Source organism: Oncorhynchus mykiss, chromosome 19, assembly GCF_013265735.2.
Source record: "Oncorhynchus mykiss isolate Arlee chromosome 19, USDA_OmykA_1.1, whole genome shotgun sequence".
In the NCBI taxonomy this organism is placed as follows: Eukaryota; Metazoa; Chordata; class Actinopteri; order Salmoniformes; family Salmonidae; genus Oncorhynchus; species Oncorhynchus mykiss.
In genome coordinates this window covers 62,109,571-62,128,125 of record NC_048583.1, presented here as the reverse complement: position 1 = coordinate 62,128,125, position 18,555 = coordinate 62,109,571, and the positions used below count along the sequence as shown (strand labels likewise).

Below are 18,555 nucleotides of genomic sequence, written 5' to 3'. Positions count from 1 at the left end.
GGAGCGTGACTCATTGGCTGACGAGGAAGAAATGAACGTAACAGACATAAAGAGACGCCTGAGCGGAGTTTCCTCTTCCTCTTTTCAGGGGAAAAATACTGTATCCCTGAAAACAGGCAACATCCGCTTTCTGACAACACCTCCAAGGCTGATGAGGAAGTGGAGCAGAAACGGCACTGATGAGTGAGGAAGTGGATGGCAGAGTTAGCCCCGATTGGCTGATAAATGAGGAAGTGGAAAAAGAACAGTACCTCATTGGGTGCAGGTCAAACATAGGGGGCTGCAGCTCCGCCAGTTCTATGGAGGTGATGCCCACGGCCCAGATGTCACACAGCTGGTTGTAACCTCCGTTCTTCTCTACTGCTGCTACCTCCGGGGCCATCCTGCACAGATAACACACATATTACACATCTCAATCTGCTGCCCCCTGTGGGGTAGTTAAATTATTACACTACTGCTCCCTGTGGGGTAGTTAAATTATCACACTGTTGCCCCCTGTGGGGTAGTTAAATTATCACACTGCTGCCCCCTGTGGGGTAGTTAAATGCCCCCTGTGGGGTAGTTCAATTATTACACTGCTGCCCCCTGTGGGGTAGTTCAATTATTACACTGCTGAACCCTGTGGAGTAGTTACATTATTACACTACTGCCCCCTGTGGGGTAGTTAAATTATTACACTGCTGACCCCTGTGGGGTAGTTAAATTATTACACTGTTGCCCCCTGTGGGGTAGTTAAATTATCACACTGCTGCCCCCTGTGGGGTAGTTAAATTATCACACATTATTTGCTGCCCCCTGTGGGGTAGTTAAATGCCCCCTGTGGGGTAGTTAAATTATCACACTGCTGCCCCCTGTGGGGTAGTTAAATTATCACACTGCTGCCCCCTGTGGGATAGTTAAATTATCACACTGCTGCCCCCTGTGGGGATGTTAAATGCCCCCTGTGGGGTAGTTAAATTATTACACTGCTGAACCCTGTGGGGTAGTTAAATTATCACACTGCTGCCCCCTGTGGGGTAGTTAAATTATCACACTGCTGCCCCCTGTGGGGTAGTTAAATTATCACACTGCTGCCCCCTGTGGGGTAGTTAAATGCCCCCTGTGGGGTAGTTCAATTATCACACTGCTGCCCCCTGTGGGGTAGTTAAATTATCACACTGCTGCCCCCTGTGGGGTAGTTAAATGCCCCCTGTGGGGTAGTTAAATTATCACACTACTGCCCCCTGTGGGGTAGTTACATTATTACACTGCTGCTCACTGTGGGGTAGTTAAATTATCACACTGCTGCCCCCTGTGGGATAGTTAAATGCCCCCTGTGGGGTAGTTCAATTATTACACTGCTGAACCCTGTGGGGTAGTTAAATTATCACACTGCTGCCCCCTGTGGGGTAGTTAAATTCCCCCTGTGGGGTAGTTAAATTATTACACTGCTGCCCCCTGTGGGGTAGTTAAATTATTACACTGCTGCCCCCTGTGGGGTAGTTAAATTATTACACTACTGCTCCCTGTGGGGTAGTTAAATTAATACACTGCTGCCCCCTGTGGGTATTTATCACACTGCTGCCCCCTGTGGGTGGGGAGGGATGGAGAGAAAGTATGTGTCCCGAATGGCACCCTATAAAAGTAGTTCCCTATAATGGGAACAGGGAGCCATTTGGGACGAACAGCCTCAGAGAAAGACTCACCAGTAAGGAGTCTGGACAGAGGACTGTCTCAGAGAAAGACTCACCAGTAAGGAGTCCCGACAGAGGACTGTCTCAGAGAAAGACTCACCAGTAAGGAGTCTGGACAGAGGACTGTCTCAGAGAAAGACTCACCAGTAAGGAGTCTGGACAGAGGACTGTCTCAGAGAAAGACTCACCAGTAAGGAGTCCCGACAGAGGACTGTCTCAGAGAAAGACTCACCAGTAAGGAGTCTGGACAGAGGACTGTCTCAGAGAAAGACTCACCAGTAAGGAGTCTGGACAGAGGACTGTCTCAGAGAAAGACTCACCAGTAAGGAGTCTGGACAGAGGACTGTCTCAGAGAAAGACTCACCAGTAAGGAGTCCCGACAGAGGACTGTCTCAGAGAAAGACTCACCAGTAAGGAGTCTGGACAGAGGACTCTCACAGAAAGACTCACCAGTAAGGAGTCTGGACAGAGGACTGTCTCAGAGAAAGACTCACCAGTAAGGAGTCTGGACAGAGGACTGTCTCAGAGAAAGACTCACCAGTAAGGAATCTGGACGGAGGACTGTCTCAGAGAAAGACTCACCAGTAAGGAGTCTGGACAGAGGACTGTCTCAGAGAAAGACTCACCAGTAAGGAGTCTGGACAGAGGACTGTCTCAGAGAAAGACTCACCAGTAAGGAGTCTGGACAGAGGACTGTCTCAGAGAAAGACTCACCAGTAAGGAGTCCCGACAGAGGACTGTCTCAGAGAAAGACTCACCAGTAAGGAGTCCCGACAGAGGACTGTCTCAGAGAAAGACTCACCAGTAAGGAGTCCCGACAGAGGACTGTCTCAGAGAAAGACTCACCAGTAAGGAGTCCCGACAGAGGACTGTCTCAGAGAAAGACTCACCAGTAAGGAGTCCCGACAGAGGACTGTCTCAGAGAAAGACTCACCAGTAAGGAGTCCCGACAGAGGACTGTCTCAGAGAAAGACTCACCAGTAAGGAGTCCCGACAGAGGACTGTCTCAGAGAAAGACTCACCAGTAAGGAGTCCCGACAGAGGACTGTCTCAGAGAAAGACTCACCAGTAAGGAGTCCCGACAGAGGACTGTCTCAGAGAAAGACTCACCAGTAAGGAGTCCCGACGGAGGACTGTCTCAGAGAAAGACTCACCAGTAAGGAGTCCCGACAGAGGACTGTCTCAGGGAAAGACTCACCAGTAAGGAGTCCCGATGAAGGACTTCCTCTTGGCAATGGTGGCTGTTATTTTGGCTGCTACTCCAAAATCCGCTGGAACAACAAGTGACAGGTCCTTTCAGATTATATAAACACATTACACACAGCTGAGGGTCATGAGATCGACCTTTACGGGTCTTCAAGCATGGATGAATAGCTCACCTAGTTTCACATCCCCGTTGTCTGTTAAGAGGATATTAGCACCCTGAAGAAAAGAGACCAAAACAACAAACTGTTAAAGTCTCTCAGCAGCACAGCAAAGATCCTACAGAACTTTAATTACTGATCAAACAAGATGGTGATTTTGTGGAAAGAGGACATGTGCGGTGTTGTTGCATCTTTGACTGGTTGTGATAAAGTGATTGTAATTGCGTAGCTAGCAGGTATTGTATTTTCACTGTGGGGCCACTGTGAGAGAGTTGGGTATTGTGTGGTGACGGGGTTGGCTTTTATTGACAGCTGTGTCTGGATGCATTCTGCAGCGAGAGAAAGAGGAGAGAGAGAGGATGAGGAGGAGAGAGGGCAAGAGAGAGCAGAGGCACGAGAGGGCAAGAGAGAGCAGAGGCACGAGAGAGCACAGAGAGGAAAAGAGAGGTCGAGAGCACAGAGAGAGAGAGAAGAGGGCGAGAGAGCACAGAGAGAGAGAGAAGGGGGCGAGAGAGCACAGAGAGAGAGAGAGGAGAAGAGAGGGCAAGAGCACAGAGAGAAAGAGAGGAGAGAGAAGAGGGCGAGAGAGCACAGAGAGAAGAGAGGAGAAGAGAGTGCGAGAGAAAGAGAGGAGAAGAGAGGGCGAGAGCACTGAGAGAAAGAGGAGGAGAGGGTGAGAGCACAGAGAGAAATAAAGAAGAGAGGGCAAGAGAGATGGAGCGAAAGGAGCAACAGAGAGCGCGAGAAAGATTGGTAAAGAGAGCAGAAATAAACATTTGTTTTCCATGCCAATAAAGCCCTGTGAATTGTGTGTGTGTGTGTGTGAGAGAGAGAGAGAGCGCACAGACAGTGGAAACAGGAAACGACTTTCTCTGTGTACGATGGTAAAGCTGAGAGATCCTCTGTTAAACACCACCACAAGAGAACAGCTATGACACTTTGGGGGCGAGAGTCACGAACTGGGACGTGGCCAGTAAGTCACAGAAACACGACTTGTAAAAGTGTGTTTCTCTTATTGGATAAGCCCAGGTAAAACGCCCTCTGTGTTTCAGTCCCTTCTCTACCGTCTGAAGTCTAATAGTTCTGAGTGGTTCGTGCTATTTTGGAGGTCGGGGGTTCGGTTTCTGTTCGATTTGTTTTAAAGAAAAATATATTTAAAAAAAAATCTGTTTCCTGATGTCGGTTTTGATTGAGTTGAATGCTGTTAACACAGAATAAAACAATTAATACAATTAAGTCCCATGATGGTATTAACCATCATTTATTCACATTAATAAAATATGACATTTGTTTTATTCGATGACTATTATTATTATTATTATTTCAGTCCAAGTCATCATCTAACCTGTATAGAGATGCTGCCGGTGCTGTCTGACAAAATCAGTCACACGCAACCACAGTACCCTACTCCATACCCCCAGTTAGCCACTCATTCTTCCTGTGGTTTTTACTCAGTCTGCAGACATTATACTTGCCCTAGTTAAATAAAAAGGTAAAAAAAAAAAAAGAATAATACATTTTTCATTATTGAGGTTAAGATTGAAGACCGTGTTCTGACACTGTAAGTCACACCTCTGTCTACAAGCGAAGAAGAAGAAGAAGGTGTGAGAACAGCCAGACAAGACCTTCTTTCCTTTTCGTTATGAACTAGCGGCGACGTTTCAGTGAGCCAGTCTAAAGAAGACAGATGGATGGTGCCAAACCTTGATGTCACGGTGCATCTTCCCCTTGCTGTGAAGGTATCCCAAACCCTGTGAATGAAAACAGTCACGTGAGACTGGGTTGGGATGACCAACGTCGGACACATCCAGAAGAGTAAAAGTGACAAGTTAGTGTGTAACTAGGGCTGATTTCCTGGATCGAGATTAAACCTAGGTCTATTTCTTATGTATCAGGCATCAAAGTGCTGATCTAGGAACAGGTCCTCCCTGTCCATATAACATCATTCATTGTGATGTTTAAAAAAAAAAATATTTTAAACTCTGATCCTTAAAATCAGCTGCTCTGAGAGGGCTGCAGGAGTAGGCTGAATCTATGTCCAGGAAACTGGCCCTAAAAGGGTTGAAGTGTAAATTACCTGTATGGTCTCTCGGCAGACGTAGGCGATCTGTGGCTCTGACAGAGGCCCCGTCACTGGGAAATTAAAACATGATGCTTATTCTGCTGACATTCCTATAGTTTAGTACACACAGTATATACCAAAAGTATGTGGACACTCCTTTAAATTAGTTTTTTCCCCCGGCTATTTCAGCCACAACCCGTTGCAGACAAGTGTATAAAATGATCGAGCACACAGCCATGCAATCTCCATAGACAAACACAGTACCCCTAATGTTACAATAGCTAGAGTTTACAAAATGGTACAATAGAGATAAATAATTATACACAACAAAGAATGACATCAGCCCACATGTTCAAATTGATGTTGGGGTACTGAAGAGCTCATTGACTTCCAATGTGCCACCGTTGAAAGTCACTGAGTCAGTTAGACACATTTCTGTCCTGCTAGAGCTACCCCATTCAATATTAAGTGCTGTTATTGTGAAGTGGAAACGTCTAGGAGCAACAACGGCTCAGCCGTGAAGTGGTAGGCCACAAGCTAACAGAACGTGATCGCAGAGAGAGACAGACAGCGAGAGAGAGACAGCGAGAGAGAGAGACAGACAGCGAGAGAGACAGACAGCGAGAGAGAGACAGCGAGAGAGAGAGACAGACAGCGAGAGAGACAGACAGCGAGAGAGAGACAGCGAGAGAGAGAGACAGACAGCGAGAGAGACAGCGAGAGAGACAGACAGCGAGAGAGACAGCGAGAGACAGACAGCGAGAGAGACAGCGAGAGAGACAGACAGCGAGAGAGACAGCGAGAGAGACAGACAGCGAGAGAGACAGACAGCGAGAGAGACAGACAGCGAGAGAGACAGCGAGAGAGACAGCGAGAGAGACAGCGAGAGAGACAGCGAGAGAGACAGCGAGAGAGACAGACAGCGAGAGACAGACAGCGAGAGAGACAGACAGCGAGAGAGACAGACAGCGAGAGAGACAGACAGCGAGAGAGACAGACAGCGAGAGAGACAGACAGCGAGAGAGACAGACAGCGAGAGAGACAGACAGCGAGAGAGACAGACAGCGAGAGAGACAGACAGCGAGAGAGACAGCGAGACAGACAGCGAGAGACAGACAGCGAGAGACAGACAGCGAGAGAGAGACAGACAGCGAGAGAGAGACAGACAGCGAGAGAGAGACAGACAGCGAGAGAGAGACAGACAGCGAGAGAGAGACAGACAGCGAGAGAGAGACAGACAGCGAGAGAGAGACAGACAGCGAGAGAGAGACAGACAGCGAGAGAGACAGAGAGCGAGAGAGACAGACAGCGAGAGAGACAGACAGCGAGAGAGACAGACAGCGAGAGAGACAGACAGCGAGAGAGACAGACAGCGAGAGAGACAGACAGCGAGAGAGACAGACAGCGAGAGAGAGACAGCGAGAGAGAGACAGCGAGAGAGAGACAGCGAGAGAGACAGACAGCGAGAGAGAGACAGCGAGAGAGACAGACAGCGAGAGAGACAGACAGCGAGAGAGACAGACAGCGAGAGAGACAGACAGCGAGAGAGACAGACAGCGAGAGAGACAGACAGCGAGAGAGACAGACAGCGAGAGAGACAGACAGCGAGAGACAGACAGCGAGAGAGAGACAGCGAGAGAGACAGACAGACAGCGAGAGAGAGACAGCGAGAGAGACAGACAGCGAGAGAGACAGACAGCGAGAGAGACAGACAGCGAGAGAGACAGCGAGAGAGACAGACAGCGAGAGAGACAGCGAGAGAGACAGACAGCGAGAGAGACAGCGAGAGAGACAGACAGCGAGACAGACAGCGAGAGAGCCAGCGAGAGAGACAGCGAGAGAGACAGCGAGAGAGACAGCGAGAGAGACAGCGAGAGAGAGACAGCGAGAGAGAGACAGCGAGAGACAGACAGCGAGAGAGACAGACAGCGAGAGAGACAGACAGCGAGAGAGACAGACAGCGAGAGAGACAGACAGCGAGAGAGACAGACAGCGAGAGAGAGACAGCGAGAGAGAGACAGCGAGAGAGACAGACAGCGAGAGAGAGACAGCGAGAGAGACAGACAGCGAGAGAGACAGACAGCGAGAGAGAGACAGCGAGAGAGACAGACAGCGAGAGAGAGAGACAGCGAGAGAGACAGACAGCGAGAGAGACAGACAGCGAGAGAGAGAGACAGACAGCGAGAGAGACAGACAGCGAGAGAGAGAGACAGACAGCGCGAGAGACAGACAGCGAGAGACAGACAGCGAGAGAGACAGACAGACAGCGAGACAGCGAGAGAGAGAGACAGACAGCGAGAGCGAGAGACAGCGAGAGAGAGAGAGAGAGAGAGCGAGAGACAGCGAGAGAGAGACAGCGAGAGAGACAGACAGCGAGAGAGACAGACAGCGAGAGAGACAGACAGCGAGAGAGACAGACAGCGAGAGAGACAGACAGCGAGAGAGACAGACAGCGAGAGAGACAGACAGCGAGAGAGACAGACAGCGAGAGAGACAGACAGCGAGAGAGACAGACAGCGAGAGAGACAGACAGCGAGAGAGACAGACAGCGAGAGAGACAGACAGCGAGAGAGACAGACAGCGAGAGAGAGAGACAGCGAGAGACAGACAGCGAGAGACAGACAGCGAGAGAGACAGACAGCGAGAGAGACAGACAGCGAGAGAGACAGACAGCGAGAGAGACAGACAGCGAGAGAGACAGACAGCGAGAGAGACAGACAGCGAGAGAGACAGACAGCGAGAGAGACAGACAGCGAGAGAGACAGACAGCGAGAGAGACAGACAGCGAGAGAGACAGACAGCGAGAGAGACAGCGAGAGAGACAGCGAGAGAGACAGCGAGAGAGACAGACAGCGAGAGAGACAGACAGCGAGAGAGACAGCGAGAGAGACAGCGAGAGAGAGAGACAGCGAGAGAGACAGACAGCGAGAGAGACAGACAGCGAGAGAGACAGCGAGAGAGACAGACAGCGAGACAGACAGCGAGAGAGACAGCGAGAGAGACAGCGAGAGAGACAGCGAGAGAGACAGACAGCGAGAGAGACAGCGAGAGAGACAGACAGCGAGAGAGACAGCGAGAGAGACAGCGAGAGAGACAGCGAGAGAGACAGCGAGAGAGACAGACAGCGAGAGAGAGACAGCGAGAGAGACAGACAGCGAGAGAGAGACAGCGAGAGAGACAGACAGCGAGAGAGACAGACAGCGAGAGAGACAGACAGCGAGAGAGACAGACAGCGAGAGAGACAGACAGCGAGAGAGAGACAGCGAGAGAGACAGACAGCGAGAGAGAGACAGCGAGAGAGACAGACAGCGAGAGAGACAGACAGCGAGAGAGACAGACAGCGAGAGAGAGAGACAGCGAGAGAGAGAGACAGCGAGAGAGACAGACAGCGAGAGAGACAGACAGCGAGAGAGACAGACAGCGAGAGAGACAGACAGCGAGAGAGACAGACAGCGAGAGAGACAGACAGCGAGAGAGAGACAGCGAGAGAGAGACAGCGAGAGAGAGACAGCGAGAGAGACAGACAGCGAGAGAGACAGACAGCGAGAGAGACAGCGAGAGAGAGACAGCGAGAGAGAGACAGCGAGAGAGACAGCGAGAGAGAGACAGCGAGAGAGACAGACAGCGAGAGAGACAGCGAGAGAGACAGACAGCGAGAGAGACAGCGAGAGAGCCAGCGAGAGAGACAGACAGCGAGACAGACAGCGAGACAGACAGCGAGAGAGACAGCGAGAGAGACAGACAGCGAGAGAGACAGCGAGAGAGACAGACAGCGAGAGAGACAGCGAGAGAGACAGCGAGAGAGACAGCGAGAGAGACAGCGAGAGAGACAGCGAGAGAGACAGCGAGAGAGACAGCGAGAGAGACAGCGAGAGAGACAGCGAGAGAGACAGCGAGAGAGACAGACAGCGAGAGAGACAGACAGCGAGAGAGAGACAGCGAGAGAGACAGACAGCGAGACAGACAGCGAGAGAGACAGCGAGAGAGACAGCGAGAGAGCCAGCGAGAGAGACAGACAGCGAGAGAGACAGCGAGAGAGGCAGACAGCGAGACAGACAGCGAGAGAGACAGCGAGAGAGCCAGCGAGAGAGCCAGCGAGAGAGCCAGCGAGAGAGACAGACAGCGAGAGAGAGACAGCGAGACAGACAGCGAGAGAGCCAGCGAGAGAGACAGACAGCGAGACAGACAGCGAGAGAGACAGCGAGAGAGACAGACAGCGAGACAGACAGCGAGAGAGACAGCGAGAGAGACAGCGAGAGAGACAGCGAGAGAGCCAGCGAGAGAGCCAGCGAGAGAGACAGCGAGAGAGACAGCGAGAGAGACAGCGAGAGAGACAGACAGCGAGAGAGACAGCGAGAGAGACAGACAGCGAGAGAGACAGCGAGAGAGACAGACAGCGAGAGAGACAGCGAGAGAGACAGACAGCGAGAGAGACAGACAGCGAGAGAGAGACAGCGAGAGAGAGACAGCGAGAGAGAGACAGCGAGAGAGACAGACAGCGAGAGACAGACAGCGAGAGAGAGACAGCGAGAGAGACAGACAGCGAGAGAGACAGACAGCGAGAGAGACAGAGACAGCGAGAGAGACAGAGACAGCGAGAGAGACAGACACAGCGAGAGAGACAGACAGCGAGAGAGACAGAGACAGCGAGAGAGACAGACAGCGAGAGAGACACAGCGAGAGAGACAGACAGCGAGAGAGAGACAGCGAGAGAGACAGACAGCGAGAGAGACAGACAGCGAGAGAGACAGACAGCGAGAGAGACAGACAGCGAGAGAGACAGACAGCGAGAGAGACAGACAGCGAGAGAGACAGACAGCGAGAGAGACAGACAGCGAGAGAGACAGACAGCGAGAGAGACAGACAGCGAGAGAGACAGACAGCGAGAGAGACAGACAGCGAGAGAGACAGACAGCGAGAGAGACAGACAGCGAGAGAGACAGACAGCGAGAGAGACAGACAGCGAGAGAGACAGACAGCGAGAGAGACAGACAGCGAGAGAGACAGACAGCGAGAGAGACAGACAGCGAGAGAGACAGACACAGCGAGAGAGACAGAGACAGCGAGAGAGACAGACAGCGAGAGAGACAGACAGCGAGAGAGACAGACAGCGAGAGAGACAGACAGCGAGAGAGACAGACAGCGAGAGAGACAGACAGCGAGAGAGACAGACAGCGAGAGAGACAGACAGCGAGAGAGACAGACAGCGAGAGAGACAGACAGCGAGAGAGACAGACAGCGAGAGAGACAGACAGCGAGAGACAGACAGCGAGAGACAGACAGACAGCGAGAGACAGACAGACAGCGAGACAGCGAGAGAGCGAGACAGACAGCGAGAGAGCGAGACAGACAGCGAGAGAGAGAGACAGACAGCGAGAGAGAGAGACAGACAGCGAGAGAGAGAGACAGACAGCGAGAGACAGACAGCGAGAGACAGACAGCGAGAGACAGACAGACAGCAAGACAGCGAGAGAGAGAGACAGACAGTGAGACAGCGAGAGCGAGAGACAGCGAGAGAGAGAGAGAGAGAGAGAGAGCGAGAGAGAGAGAGCGAGAGACAGAGAGAGCGAGAGACAGCAAGAGAGAGAGACAGCAAGAGAGAGAGACAGCAAGAGAGAGAGACAGCAAGAGAGAGACAGCGAGAGAGAGAGACAGCGAGAGAGAGAGACAGCGAGAGAGAGAGACAGCGAGAGAGAGAGACAGCGAGAGAGAGAGACAGCGAGAGAGAGAGACAGCGAGAGAGAGAGACAGCGAGAGAGAGAGAGACAGAGACAGAGAGACAGAGACAGCGAGAGAGACAGAGACAGCGAGAGAGAGAGCGAGAGAGAGAGAGACAACGAGAGAGAGAGAGACAACGAGAGAGAGAGAGACAACGAGAGAGAGAGAGACAACGAGAGAGAGAGAGACAACGAGAGAGAGAGAGACAACGAGAGAGAGAGAGACAACGAGAGAGAGAGAGACAACGAGAGAGAGAGAGACAACGAGAGAGAGAGAGACAACGAGAGAGAGAGAGACAACGAGAGAGAGAGAGACAACGAGAGAGAGAGAGACAACGAGAGAGAGAGAGACAACGAGAGAGAGAGAGAGAGAGAGAGAGAGAGAGAGAGAGAGAGAGAGAGAGAGAGCGGTTAAAAGCGTTGGGCCAGTAACCAAAGACTTGCCGGTTCAAATCCTCGAGCCGACTAGGTGAAAAATCTGCAGATGTGCCCTCGAGCAATCCACTTAACCCTAATTTGCTACTTGTAAGTGGCTCTGAATAAGAGCGTCTGCTAAATGATTAAAACGTAAAAAAAGAAAGGAGAGCGATATGAGCAGAATAACAACTCACCGTGATATATGTCCTGTAGAGACCCTCCACCACAGTACTCCATACAAATCCACAGCTTCTCCCGGCTGATACAGGGAGGGAGAGGAGACAGTTTACAATGACTTCAGAATACTAGTGTGTAGAAGACAGACACAAAGGAACATTATACGTCTCTGATATACAGTGGATTGGTAGTGTCACGGCGCCTCCTCTGCATTGCAGGGGCAGTTCCTCCTGCAGGCAGAGGAGGGTCGTTAGTGATTGGAGCCACCTGGGCTCAGGGTATTTAAACTGCTGCTTTACTAATCACTCGTTTCTCTCTCTGCTCCTCCAGGTATGATCCTGTTTTGTTTGTTCCTTTGTAGTTTTACAGTCAAATTCACACACACAGATTCACACATCCCTGCACTTTACACACACACACCTCACATTATGATACTTTCACACCTCATTCCTTTTTCTTAGTTTAAAGTTAATAGTTTTCGGTTTATAATAAAGAACATTTTTGATTGGCCGATACCTGTTCGTGTCCCCTCATTTTTTGCCACAGGCTATGAGCCGGGCCTGTGACAGTAGGAAGCACGTAGCTATGAAAGACCTGGTCTTACTATTCTCTGAGCTGACTGGTCTGTAAAGCTACATTATTGTGCTCTGCTGGTTGGCCCGCTGTGATAAAGCGTAGGTTTCCTCCTGACTAAATGGACATATAAACCAGATCAGAAGCTCTTAAGTCCTGTTCAACCTGCTGGAGGCCCCAGTTCCTGGCAGTACAGGGCTGGGTCTGTGTACAGTGCCAGTATGCTCTTCCTGCTGAGCATTTTCCAACAGATTGTTTTAATCAGCTTTTCCTCCTCATAAACCCAAAGTAGGGGGATTGTAATCACTTCACTATTAAAATAGAATAATGGATTTTTGTCAGATATCTGGATAGTGGAAATATGTTTGTTATTTATACAGCACCAATCAAAAGTTTAGACAGCTACTCATTCAAGGTTTTTATTTTTACTATTTTCTACATATGTAGAATAATAGTGAAGACATCAAAACTATGAAATAACACATATGGAATCATGTAGTAACCCTAATAAAAAGTGTTAAATCAAAATATATTTTATATTTGAGATTCTTCAAAGTAGCCAGTACCCTTTGCCTTGATGACAGCTTGGCATTATCTCAACCAGCTTCATGAGGTAGTCACCTGGAATGCATTTCAATTAACAGGTGTGCCTTGTTAATTTGTGGAATTTCCTTCTTTAATGCGTTTGAGCTAATCAGTTGTCCAAGTCCATATCATGGCAAGAACAGCTCAAATAAACAAAGAGAAACAACAGTCCATCATTGCTTTAACACATGAAGGTCAGTCAATACAGAACATTTCAAGAACTTTGAACGTTTCTTCAAGTGCAGTCGTAAAAACCATCAAGCGCTATGATGAAACTGGCTCTCATGAGAACCGCCACAGGAAAGGAAGACCCAGAGTTACCTCTGCTGTAGAGGATAAGTTCATTAGAGTTACCAGCCTCAGAAATTGCAGGCCAAATAAATGCTTCAGAGTTCAAGTAACAGACACAAACATCAACTGTTCAGAGGAGACTGTGTGGAATCAGACTTAAATGGTTGAATTACTGCAAAGAAACCACTACTAAAGGACACCAACAAGAAGAAGAGACTTGCTTGGGCCAAGAAACGAGCCATGGACATTAGACTGGTGGAAATCTGTCCTTTGGTCTGGAATCCAAATATGAGATTTTTGGTTCCAACCGCCGTGTCTTTCTGAGACGCAGAGTAGTCGAACGGATGATCTCCGTGAAGCATGGAGGAGGAGGCGTGATGGTGCTTTGCTGGTGACACTGTCAATGATTTATTTAGAATTCAAGGCACACTTAACCAGCATGGCTACCACAGCATTCTGTAGTGATACACCATCCCATCTGGTTTGGACAATGACCCAACACACATCCAGGCTGTGTAAGGGATATTTGACCAAGAATGAGAGTGCTGGAGTGCTGCATCTGATGACCTGGCCTCCACAATCACTCAACCTCAACCCAACTGAGATGGTTTGGGATGAGTTGGACCGCAGAGTGAAGGAAAAGCAGCCAACAAGTGTTCAGCATATGTGACAACTCCTTCAGGACTGTTGGGAAAGCATTCCAGGTGAAGCAGGTTGAGAGAATGCAAAGCTGTCATCAAGGCAAAGGGTGGCTACTTTGAAGAATCTAAAATATAATTTTTCGTTTAACACTTTTTTGGTTACTACATGATTCCATGTGTGTTATTTCATAGTTTTGATGTCTTCACTATTCTACAATGTAAAACATTTGTAAAAAATAAAGAAAAACCCTTGTTTGAGTAGGTGTGTCCAAACTTTGGACTGGTACTGTAACTATTCAGACTCTTTACTCAGTACTTTGTTGAAGCACCTTTGGCAACGATTACAGCCTCGGGTCCTCTTCGGTATGAGGCTACAAGCTTGGCACACCTGTATTTGGAGAGTTTCTCCCATTCTTCTCTGCAGATCCTCAATGGAAACAGGATGCACCTGAACTCCATTTTGAGTCTCATAGCAAAGGGTCTGAATACTTATGTAAATTCGTTAGTTTTTTTTGATAAACACCTGTGTTTTCCGTTTGTCATTATGGGTTATTGTTTATTGTTTGTTAATCAATTTCAGAATAAGGCTGTAACATAAAATGTGGAAAAAGTGAAGGGGTCTGAATACTTTCGGAATGCACTGTATATCTATGAGCAGGGCTGGGCCTATATAAGTCTATCATCATGGCTGGCATCACGTCACTCAGCCACAGACCTTCACCCCCTGACGTCACTCAGCCACAGACCTTCACCCCCTGACGTCACTCAGCCACAGACCTTCACCCCCTGACGTCACTCAGCCACAGACCTTCACCCCCTGACGTCACTCAGCCACAGACCTTCACCCCCTGACGTCACTCAGCCACAGACCTTCACCCCCTGACGTCACTCAGCCACAGACCTTCACCCCCTGACGTCACTCAGCTACAGACTGCTAGAAGGTATTGAGGTAGCTCTGGGCCCCTGGTATTGAGTGTGGTCTTGGCTCTTACCAGAGGTAGCTCTGGGCCCCTGGTATTGAGGGTGGTCTTACCAGAGGTAGCTCTGGGCCCCTGGTATTGAGTGTGGTCTTGGCTCTTACCAGAGGTAGCTCTGGGCCCCTGGTATTGGAGTGTGGTCTTGGCTCTTACCAGAGGTAGCTCTGGGCCCCTGGTATTGAGTGTGGTCTTGGCTCTTACCAGAGGTAGCTCTGGGCCCCTGGTATTGGAGTGTGGTCTTGGCTCTTACCAGAGGTAGCTCTGGGCCCCTGGTATTGGAGTGTGGTCTTGGCTCTTACCAGAGGTAGCTCTGGGCCCCTGGTATTGGAGTGTGGTCTTGGCTCTTACCAGAGGTAGCTCTGGGCCCCTGGTATTGAGTGTGGTCTTGGCTCTTACCAGAGGTAGCTCTGGGCCCCTGGTATTGGAGTGTGGTCTTGGCTCTTACCAGAGGTAGCTCCCGAAGTAGGCCACTATGTTGTGGTGCATGCATTCTTTCACCATGAAGATCTCCTGCTGGATGATGGAAAAGTCATCCCCTGGAAGCAGAGAGACAAACGCAGCCAAATCAGATGTAGAAAAACACACAGACAGAGAGACACGCAGAGAGAAAGACAATAATATTCCTCTTTGAGTAATGATAGGACTTGACAGAACTACAGCAACAGCAAACCATAAATGTTATCCTTCTAGACTTCATATTGCAACAGTGACCATCAGACCATAAATGTTATCCTTCTAGACTTCATATTGCAACAGTGACCATCAGACCATAAATGTTATCCTTCTAGACTTCATATTGCAACAGTGACCATCAGACCATAAATGTTATCCTTCTAGACTTCATATTGCAACAGTGACTATCAGACCATAATGTTATCCTTCTAGACTTCATATTGCAACAGTGACTATCAGACCATAAATGTTATCCTTCTAGACTTCATATTGCAACAGTGACTATCAGACCATAAATGTTAACCATCTAGACTTCATATTGCAACAGTGACCTTCAGACCATAAATGTTATCCTTCTAGACTTCATATTGCAACAGTGACCTTCAGACCATAAATGTTATCCTTCTAGACTTCATATTGCAACAGTGACTATCAGACCATAAATGTTATCCTTCTAGACTTCATACTCAGTGGAGGAAAAGTTAAACACGTTGAACCGGACACCCACAATATTTGACAGATCACTAAATCTTTCCCCTTGCCTTTGCCAAGCTCCAAACCACAGACCATTTTACTCCTCCGTTTCAATAACGACTGGACGAATGACTACTTGTACAGGTTTATCATAGCACAGCACGCATCATTTAAACTAAAAACCATGTCCTATATACTATCACGTACAGTGTTCACGTAATATCTAGTGCAGACAGTCTGTGACTCGCTTGAATTCCTAGAAATACACACTTGAGTGTTTAGCTAGCTTCTAGCTGCTGTAAATAATAAAAGTACCACTACTACCACTGTAACATCTAGACTGGGTATCGGTTTAGTTGTGTGGACTTAATGCATCCCTTTATTTACTATAATATATAATTCTATATTCATTTCCCCCCCCCCCCCCCCCCCCCCCTTTCGGTAACAGGAAGTAGGAGTCTAAAACTACGCACTGCAACAACACCATTCTATTCAGCAGCAGTGAGATGGCGTGAGAGACAGAGGTTTGGCATCTCACGGTTATTTGAATATTCAAACGGATGTCGGTGTTCGAATACTGGTGTGAAAAATGATAGGCCTATTTTAAAAACACTGAAAAGGCTTATTCTAAATTAAATGGATATTTTTTTTACATGTGACATTACAATGGATATACCGTACCGTACATTTTAAATGATTAATTTAATAAAAAACAAACTTGTCAAATGTAGTTATGATGTGCGCCCGAGAAAAATAAATGAAAAGATCGGGTAGCCTTCACGTGTGTAGCTTGTTGTTTATCTTGGCCAATCAAAGCAGCAAAGAGGTGTAACGTGTAGCAAGTGGAGTGCGAGTTCACTAATACAATATAAGATGGAATAAAATGACAGGATTTATTAGTTGGTGAAATGAGAAGGAGCAGGCTTCAACAAGGGGCAAACAACAGGTAGGCTGCTTTATCTGAATGGGGCTGGGAAGAAGGAAAAAAAAGAACATGAGACCTCAATTAGCCTAGCTAGCTATAGCTGTCTAGGTTCTCTAGGCTCCTCCAGTCAAGACAGACAGTATTACACGGGCTGATGAATACACGGAACAAAAAAATATAAAAAGACAACATGCGACAATTTAAAACATTTGACTGAGTTACAGTTCATAAGGAAATCTGTCAGTTGAAATAAATTAAATTAGGGGCGCAGCGGTCTAAGGCACTGCTTGAGGCGTCACTACAGACCCGGGTTCGATCCTAGGCTGTGTCACAAACTGCCGTGACCGGGAGTCCCACTGGGCGGCGCACAATTGGCCCAGTATCGTTCAGGTTAGGGTTTGGCCTTGAGGGGATTTACAGGGTTCTCATCGCGCTCTAGTGACTCCTTGTGGTGGGGCCGGGCGACTGCAGGCTGACAATGGTCATCAGTTGAACGGTGTTTCCTCCTACACATTGGTGCTGGCTTCCTGGTTAAGCGGGCGGGTGTTAAAGAAGCGCGGTTTGGCGGGTTCTGTTTTAAGGGGATGCGTGACTCGACTGTCACCTCTCCCGAGCCCGATGTAGAGTTGCAGTGATGAGACAAGATTGGATATCACGAAGTTGGGGAGGAAAAGGGGAGAAAAAAAAGAATAAACTGCTAAAATAATTTCCTAATAAAATAATATTTACAACAAAAATTATCTATAGACGTCACATGACTGGGAATACAGATACAAATCTTTTGGTTACAGGTGCTTTAATTTTTTTTTTTTAAAGTAGGGGCGTGGATCAGAAAACCAGTCAGTCTGACATCTCCTTTGCATAGAATTGATCAGGCTTGTACACAGTGTCACTCTACCGTGACAGACAATCACCATTTACTGCTGCAGAAGTGATACTTTGCCTTCATTTTTTCGATTCGGTCAGGGGAGAGAGGGACAGGTCTAGTCTGGTCCCAGATCTGTTGTCTCCTCCTAGCGCCCTGGTTGGTCTCCTCTATAGCCTGGTCCCAGATCTGATGTCTCCTTCTATAGCCTGGTCCCAGATCTGTTGTCTCCTTCTATAGCCTGGTCCCAGATCTGTTGTCTCCTTCTATAGCCTGGTCCCAGATCTGTTGTCTCCTTCTATAGCCTGGTCCCAGATCTGTTGTCTCCTTCTATAGCCTGGTCCCAGATCTGTTGTCTCCTTCTATAGCCTGGTCCCAGATCTGTTGTCTCCTTCTATAGCCTGGTCCCAGATCTGTTGTCTCCTTCTATAGCCTGGTCCCAGATCTGTTGTCTCCTCCTATAGCCTGGTCCCAGATCTGTTGTCTCCTTCTATAGCTTGGTCCCAGATCTGTTGTCTCCTTCTATAGCCTGGTCCCAGATCTGTTTGCTGCTCATTGTCAAGCAAGTGAGAAGGGAGTTGGTGTGATAGCACAAACAGACTGGCACTAAGGAGATAAAGAGGACCGGTTCACAGACAGGGTGGGTTTGATAAATGGGGAAGATGAAGAGCTGGGCCAGTATTAAAGTGTCTCAGAAGAAGAAGTGCTGATTTAGGATCAGCTCCCCTCCTATGATTTTATGGATACAGCCCTGACGTTCCAGTGGGGAACATTTTGAATAGAAGACGGCTAGTGTGACTTTAAAAAGAGAGTCTGGTGGCGCAGTGGTTAAGGGCGCTGTACCAGAGACTCTGGGTTCGCGCCCAGGCTCTGTCGCAGCCGGCCGCGACCGGGAGGTCCGTGGGGCGACGCACAATTGGCCTAGCGTCGTCCGGGTTAGGCCGGCAGGGAAATCCTTGTCTCATCGCGCACCAGCGAATCCTGTGGCGGGCCAGGCGCAGTGCGCGCTAACCAAGGTTGCCAGGTGCACAGTGTTTCCTCCAACACATTGGTGCGGCTGGCTTCCAGGGTTGGATGCGCGCTGTGTTAAGAAGCAGTGCGGCTTGGTTGGGTTGTGTATCGGAGAACGCGTGACTTTCAAC

General features: G+C 48.9%; 1 protein-coding gene across 6 annotated transcripts in view; it reads right to left on the bottom strand.

The window, feature by feature from the left end:
• Nucleotides 1-18,555, bottom strand: part of map4k5 (mitogen-activated protein kinase kinase kinase kinase 5) — a 115,013-nt gene that overhangs the window by 82,328 nt on the left and 14,130 nt on the right. For all 6 annotated transcript variants that reach the window (XM_036955314.1, XM_036955316.1, XM_036955315.1 and 3 more), the window contains exons 4-10: nucleotides 14,923-15,013; nucleotides 11,428-11,492; nucleotides 5,115-5,170; nucleotides 4,741-4,788; nucleotides 3,053-3,095; nucleotides 2,872-2,944; nucleotides 252-383 (exon numbers count right to left, since the gene is read on the bottom strand). In XM_036955314.1, coding sequence (XP_036811209.1) covers nucleotides 252-383; nucleotides 2,872-2,944; nucleotides 3,053-3,095; nucleotides 4,741-4,788; nucleotides 5,115-5,170; nucleotides 11,428-11,492; nucleotides 14,923-15,013 — 508 coding nt within the window. The remainder of the gene's footprint in view (nucleotides 1-251; nucleotides 384-2,871; nucleotides 2,945-3,052; nucleotides 3,096-4,740; nucleotides 4,789-5,114; nucleotides 5,171-11,427; nucleotides 11,493-14,922; nucleotides 15,014-18,555) is intronic.